Consider the following 7,943-nt stretch of genomic DNA (forward strand, 5'->3'; position numbering starts at 1 on the left):
GTGGAACACTTCTTTTTGCAATGAAGCGTGTATAGCCTTGTCCTCCTCTTTTCGAATTAACTGCAGCTGCTTCTCTCAGCGATATTTCTCGAGAAGAAATCTCATCTATGGAAAGTAACTTTTCTTTACAAATTTCGAACTGGTTGCGGATATAAAGGTGCTTGAGGTACCATTTTTGTTTGCTAATTTATAAAAGTCGGAATCTTCTATTCCAACAACAACTGCCAACACATTTCAACTGCCACAGTTGACATCAGGGACTTGTATTCATACAGAATCACCAATTTGAGCAAAAGGAAACGGCAAAGAATTTGGTGACAGACTGTCGCCTCTCTGTCGATATCGGCTTCTCGGGTGTTGTTTTGACCTCCACCAAAGCTTATATGTGCTTGTCGACATACACTGACGATTGTTCGAATGTATAATAATATAGCCAAATATTTGGTCTTTCACTGACGTATTTTGTATGTGTCGACATTCACTGGAGAATATCGACATTCTCTAATTTCGGTCTTTCACAGTAACATATATACTCCATGCCAGGATAAGGCAATAACTGACTGAGTGCCATAGTGGATGATTATAGGTTGTGGACACCGAGTCATCCCCTGTTGGTCCATGAGTAATATAGCTTTAATTTAATTCAGCAATTTTTTTGCTTTAATATAATAAGTAATAAAAATGCAAAGAAATTACAATTGCATTTTTAATTCTGACAGTGTGAATTATTCAAGATTTCTGCTAGTGCATGGAGGATCATTATTAAATTAATCGTTTATATAGAGTGTTTATAAGTTTTTTGACAAAAATATCAGGATGTATAAAAACATTCTATGATGTTGAGAGAATAGCAAATATTCCTAGCAAACAAATATCTGCATATTGTTATTTCATGTAAATATATAAACATACAAAATGTTTAGAAGTTTGAAATTGACTTTATATTTTTGAATGTTTAGGTAATGAGACTCTTGTAATGTATAAGAAACCAGAAATAGTTTCAGAGCAATTTAAGAAGAATAAACTATCTAAAAGAAAGGGAAAAGATTCTGGTCAATTAGAGTCACAGGTAAGATCAAGAATTTATTAAATGATGATATATTAAAATGAGAAAGTTAATAAAAAGATTGATAATTTTATAAATTATAAAATTATTTATAACTTTTTAAATTGTTGACAAAAATATGATGGTTGATTGTTGAAATTTCTTAAGTTTTATTTTTAACATTGTTCATTTATTAATTTAACATGGTTACATTGATGTACAGTGTATCCAAAAACTTACTGTGCAGTGAGAAGTTTGTAATAAGATTAAAGTTATACTTACAACATTGCATATGAGACCCATGTCCCATGTTTTCACTTTGCAGTAGATGGTGTTACTGTTTGCTCACAGACATTCTTATTTTTGGACTATGGTTTTAGGAACACATCTTTGCAGATCACATAATCTCTTGTAGAATCTGGTTTGCTAGGTCCTTGGACCTCATGCCAAATTTTGGGACTTCTTAGAGATCCTTCTGGTGTTTGCTTTAGGAATAACTGCAATATCAGATGTAAAACTTCACTTTAATTAAAACTTTACTTAAATCTTTTCTGTTGCATAGTAACTTTTCAGACACCTGTATTATTAATATATTACATAATAATTTTATTTTATACTTAATGATAATTTTAATATTATTTCAATTGGTTTAATTAATGTTTAAATTTTTCAAGCAAATAAAAGAACCTAAACAATTGGAAATTACTCCAAATAAAGAATTAAAGACATCAAGCTCTAAAAAGAAACAGAAGTTTTCATCTATATATGGTACTGAAGGAAAAGATGTAGTTACTCTTCCAGGAAGACATCCTTGTATTTGTCAAGCCAGCAAACATAAACTTATTAATAATTGTATGAGATGTGGTCGCATTGTTTGTGAACAAGAAGGATCAGGTCCATGCTTTACTTGCAATAATCTCGTAAATATTTTTCCTGTTGTTAACTTATTATTGAAAATATATTTATTTATGATTCTTTAAAAATTATAGTATAATTTATAGATTAATTATTATTATTTCTTTCTTTATTCATTTATTTATCATAATATAAATGTTTGGCAGTTAAGTTCAAAGAACTATGTGAATTTAAAGACAATTACATTGTCTTTAAATTAACATACACGGAGACTTGACACATACATGGTGCCAAAGCATGGTGCCCCCTATGCTTTGCACCATGGGACTGAAGGATTGACACTGCGTTTGTAATGACTAGTTCTTAAGGACAGACACAGAAACCTTTTTGCACAAGTGGTCACATCTGTAGTCACTTGGATCCAGGATGGAGGCGACACGAGAGACAGTGCGTTTTAAAGGAAGTGCACTAAACACAATTTTGACAATAACAAATATCCATTTATTAACTATGAGCTATTTACAAATAGGCTAAACATAGGCTGCTTTACAGTTGAACGTTAGGGCTATCCCGTTATACATTTTATAAGGCTAGTATATTGTATTAAAGCCTTAGTGTATTATATTAACTATCCTCATGAGTCCCAGTCTTGAGAGAGAGAGAGTTTACATAAATTCACAGGTGGATAAATACCTTGTAGAGGATATGAGGATGTGCTTTGTTGCTGATAGTGTTGAGGACTTGAATTGACAACACGAAGAATTGATGATTCAGAAGTTTTGATGGATGGCTCTGGAAAATCTTAGTATATTTGGCAAGGTCTTGATATCCTGATATTCAGACTATTCAGGCAATGGGTTGTCAGAGGGAGGAAAGTCACTTAGGTAGGAATCTTTGGTGTCGGTAAGGTATCCAAGCGCTAGTGCAACTCCAGGGAGGGTAAACTTTCGATGATGACGGACCATGATCGTCATCAATCCCTCCCTTTTGTTGGGGTAGTTCTCATTTTTTCTATTGTCCTTTTTGGTAATAGGTCATGGCCAATAGATTAATTTTGGTTGAAGTTCCAAGTGGCACATTTGGAAGATGTGTTACCTTAAACAAGGAAGCAAGTATGTGGGAAAAGTTATAATCATATCCTCTATGATTTTTGTTCTTTCAAAAAAAGTTTTTTTTGTCAAGTCTGGGCTCTCACAACATATTAGAGTGAAAAAGCTTTTAATATTATTTAAGGTTTCCTTGAGAAGTTATATTTACAGTAGAGCGTCGTTTATCCGAATCAATTGAGGACTGGGGTTGTTCAGATAACTTATTTTTTGGATAACTGATTATGTACGAAAAAATATATTAACCTATCCCATGTTGAAATTTTTCTCTGTTGCGTGTCGCTTAGCATTGAATTTTCATCGATGTTAAGCCTAATGTATACTTTTTAAAATAATAATCGTGGCTATTGTATCATTAAAAATTATTTCTTTATTTCTTACAAACAAAATAAATATATTGAAAAATATAAAAACCAAAAAATATATACTTTAGAAGATGATCTAGTATCAAAAACGTTCGATTCAGCACTCCTCAGAAAAACACCACACAAAAGTTCCAGTGCTGCCAGCTAAAACACACACACCAACAAAAAAAATATTGGAGTAGCCCAAGATATAGCCAAAGGTTGCAGTGCTAGTGAAAATTTAAATTTGCCGACTGGAATGCTTTCGGATAAACGATGCTCTACTGTATTTAAATTTACTGTCATAAATTTCTCTGTCCATTCATTTAGTAATTAGCCTTAAACTAGCCTGATAGAATTTCGGCATTTGGTTGGTGTTTAGCTATATTATATATCGGGTTTAGCAATGTTTGTATATATTACGCCTTGCCGGGGCTTGCGATGGCCGGTTGAGTGCCTTGTAGGACGTGGGCACTGGATGTGCCGGCATTGTAATAACCGTTGATGGTTATAATGTTAGCTTCTATACGCTGGAAGAGGAGATCGGACTGGAGGTCTGGATAGAGTAACTGGCAATGCATCTGCACGGTAAGCAGGAGTTTTGGGTTTGAATTCCGCTCCAGGCCGATTTTTTTCTCCCAGTGGTTCTAAATTATTTAAATTAATTCATTTATTTATAATTATTAATGTTAATAAGAGATGGCGCCTAACGCTTACCTCTAGTGCCAAATTGGTTACGTAATTCATTTAGTAATTAGCTGTAAACTAGCTCGATAGAATTTCGGCATTTGGTTGGTGTTTAGCTAAAATATAAAATTAATCAGATCTAACAAAACTAGTTGTTAAACAAATATTAAAAAACACCACCTTCCAAATACAATAATATATCATTGTAATTTGACTGACTGGAAGAGAATTTTTGTTTACAAAACAATAAAACAATTAATGACTTATTGACATTAGTAGTAGTGGTAGGCAGGTAGATAAGTAAGTCAGTCAGTGTGGGCTACACTGACCATCCACTTCAACCTTAAAAATAACACCTTCCTCAAATTTCACACAAAGCTGATGTAAGTTGAGATAATTTATCCTGAGTTTTTTAAATTTAATATGTTTATTTTTGCATTTTTTAATCAAATAACAATAAAATACACAAAAAAGCACTTTTGGAATTCCACGAATATTTTACATTGCTAGAAACAAGAAAAAATGAAGAAATTAAACATATAATTGTAGTTTTTGATGTAATGCTGACATCAAAAACAGTTTTATCTGACAGTTTTAGAATAAAAGCGCATTTGTTTTTACCTGACATAACTGTTTCGTGCTTTTAATGCACCCTCTAAAGAGGGATGTATAACCTCACTTAAACTGGCATGATGGGATAAATTGGCATGCCAGTTTTTACCATATGGAAATATTTGATTTCCTGATCTTTCCTAGATAGACTGACATGCTGGACAATTCACGAAAGTACGGTATGAAATGCAACTTTTGTCCAAAAACAAGGCTTAAAATATCACCATGTTTTAATGTGAAGTTGGGATCATCTATAGTCTAAAGAATTCTCCAAATTGCATGTATCAGTAGTTATGGTTACTAGGTATTTTAATTGTAAAGTGTTTTTTGCTATATCTAAGCAACTTTTGCATGTACAGTATTCACATGATATTTTAATTGTAAAGGGAATCTCCTTTATGTTCAATACAAAATACTGATAGCTTGCTTTTTATATATTTTTTGGCTGTAGCTAATCAACTTCTGCATGCCTTCATGTTGAATATTTTAATTGTAAATGAATTCCTTTGAGCTCCACTTTTTCTCTGATAAATAAGTGTGCATTCTAATTTACTTTTTTTCTAAATATTCTGTGCAGAAATGGGGATATGTGTGACTCTTATATGCCTATGTGTCATATATTCCATAAAATACAATAATCCAAAAGGTTAATTAATAGATTTAATATTTTTAGTTAATTTTCATATAAAAATATTTTGTTATAATTCAGTAAGAAGATATCTTCTGATTTTAGGAAAATGACAGCCTTAAATTTAAAGCTCAAAATGTTCAAATAAAAAATGATAATTAATGAAAGGCACAGTCAATAAATTACATCAATACAAAATGCAGATATGAGTGGATAACTGTGCAGGTAATCATTAAGGTACATTATAAGGGAATGGGAAAGTGTTTACAGAAACTTCATAAAATAGTAGTCTTTAAATCAACTAGTGTTGTTTGTTAAATATGTAAGCATAAGCTACCAGTAGTTTTTTCCCCAAATGGCAACAACAACTTGGATTTGGCTATAACTTTTGTTGTTTAATTTTCAAAAATGAACAAAAAGAAAAGAAAGTTGCATAGAAAGCTGTTCTGTTTTTGTCACTGCTTTGTACATTATAATGTAATTAGTAAAATAATTGGTACTCATGCTGTGTATTATTCCTTAGTACAATTAAGGATTGATTGAGGATATGCATTACGTAATTTTTGGTTTTGAGTAACTTTCATTTAAATTTTAATTATGAATTTTATATTTGAAGATATTTATTATAATATGGCTTATTTTATTATAGTAAAAGCAAAATTATACATACATAAAATTTTGCTTTTGATAGCTTTGAATGCATTGATGCTGTTATTTATATAGTTCTATCTGGGATTGAAATTTGTATAAATTCAAAAGTAGTCATCAATATTTTATTTAAAAAATTGTATGAAAACTACAAATACAAGTCCAAATTAAATGACTTTATTTAATAAATCAAGTTTAAAGAACTTTATTAAAAATTTCCAGAAAAGTTTTTATTAAATTAAACATTTTTCAGGATTTGTATATCCCATCTTCAGATCAATAAAACATAACAAAAGAACAAAGTTTTTTAAAAGAAACTTTTCTGGACTGCTTGATATTAATTGATATTAAGTTCTTTAAATTTAATTTTTTACTAAATACTGTTTGTATATGTTTTCAATAAGTAAAGTCACCAAAAAGAGTAACTATAAATTTGTTTATGAAATTTTTATCTTTTGTAAGAAATCTCGCCCTTAACTTAGCCCATTTTTGATTAATAATTTATATTTATTAATTTGAGTTAGAATTACTAATTAAAATTATTAGTATTATTAAATGATAACAGTAATTCTTAATAAATAAATATTTATTAAGAATTACTGTTAATATTTATATACTAGCAGACTCCCACCACACGTTGTTGTGGCTCAAAATGTATCTATTTTTAACACTATTTTTATTAATAAATTTATAACACTTCCCTCGTGGGGGGAATTTTTCAAAAAATTTCTTCTTAGTGTACATTCTCTTGACATACCCTATTAAAACGCAATCAAAAACGCAAAAACCTGCATCTAAAATAGTATCATAGAAGCCAAGTTCTTCACGGTAAGCCTTAAACCTAACCATCTCCCTTCAGTGGGGTTGAATTTCGACATGTATATTATATAAAAACATGTGTGTATTCGAATGCAGCATTGTGTCAAAATTTCAAAGGAATCGGTAGGAACAAATGAACATTACATTTTTATTTATATAGATAGATGATGATCTGCTTTAGTTCATTTTCACTGAAAAGCATAATGCCTCACAGAAAAGCAAACTTAGGGCGTCGTACTCATAGCGTCATCTGTTGGACATAAAAGCTTTAACCTAGATTATATCTTTTAATTTAATTTATATGAATGTTTAACGGAATAATATACAGCCTATGTCCACCCTGAAGTTCCGTTCTAAATATTGTTGAAAGAATTTTTGAAATCAGATGAGTAGTTTCGGAGATTACCTGCTGCATACAAACTTACATACATACAAACATTACCTCTTTATAATATTAGTATAGATAACTTTTTGTGTGAGTATCTGGTTCTAAAAAAACTATATTATAACCAAAATACTTAAATTTTTACTATGTTAATTGTAATTTTATTTGACTTGATTATTAGACTCTAATTAATATAATTCTTCTTCATAGGTATGCAGTAAAGAAGAGCAAGAAATTATTATTAAAGGTTCAAAACAAAGTGAGAAATTATATACTCAATTAATAAGAAAAGGAAATGGGAACTTGCAGCAAGCACAAAATATTCAAGATTATTCAGGACTTGAAAAGGCTATAGAACACAAAAATAAATTATTGGAATATGATAGAACAGTGTAATTATACAAAATTATGTCATTTTAGTAGATTTAAACTTAATCTGTTTCTAATTTAATTTTTAAATTATTCTTAATATTGTTACATCTCAATAAATTCATAGATTCATCTCAATAAATTAATTTTTAAAATTTTTTTAATATTAAATTACAATAAAATACATTAATACAGGGTGATCGGAAAATGTCTGGTCAAAATTTAACCCTTTACCACCGCCATCTTGTTTACATTAATTTTGTAAACTGTCCGAAGACAATATAGGTCAGTCAGGTGATATTATTTTAAAAATTCACCAAAAATCAAATTATCATTATATTCATATGAAAAAAATTACATACATTTATTAATATCTTTAGTTTTAAATACAATATTTTTCAATACATTTTATTAGAAAAATTTATAAGAAAAAAAAAATATATAT

At 29.8% G+C, this 7,943-nt stretch overlaps 1 protein-coding gene across 1 annotated transcript in view; it reads left to right on the forward strand.

The window, feature by feature from the left end:
• The first annotated feature begins 956 nt into the window (after positions 1-956).
• The window catches only part of LOC111623729 (activating signal cointegrator 1-like), a 25,498-nt gene continuing 18,511 nt past the window's right edge, over positions 957-7,943 (forward strand). Inside the window, exons 1-3 of the mRNA XM_023366411.1 lie at positions 957-1,069; positions 1,720-1,965; positions 7,340-7,521. Of these exons, the coding sequence (XP_023222179.1) occupies positions 977-1,069; positions 1,720-1,965; positions 7,340-7,521 (521 nt within the window). The 5' untranslated portion in view covers positions 957-976. The remainder of the gene's footprint in view (positions 1,070-1,719; positions 1,966-7,339; positions 7,522-7,943) is intronic.

The sequence above is a fragment of the Centruroides sculpturatus genome, unplaced genomic scaffold (assembly GCF_000671375.1).
Source record: "Centruroides sculpturatus isolate CEXI.00-Female unplaced genomic scaffold, Cexi_2.0 scaffold372, whole genome shotgun sequence".
NCBI lineage: Eukaryota > Metazoa > Arthropoda > Arachnida > Scorpiones > Buthidae > Centruroides > Centruroides sculpturatus.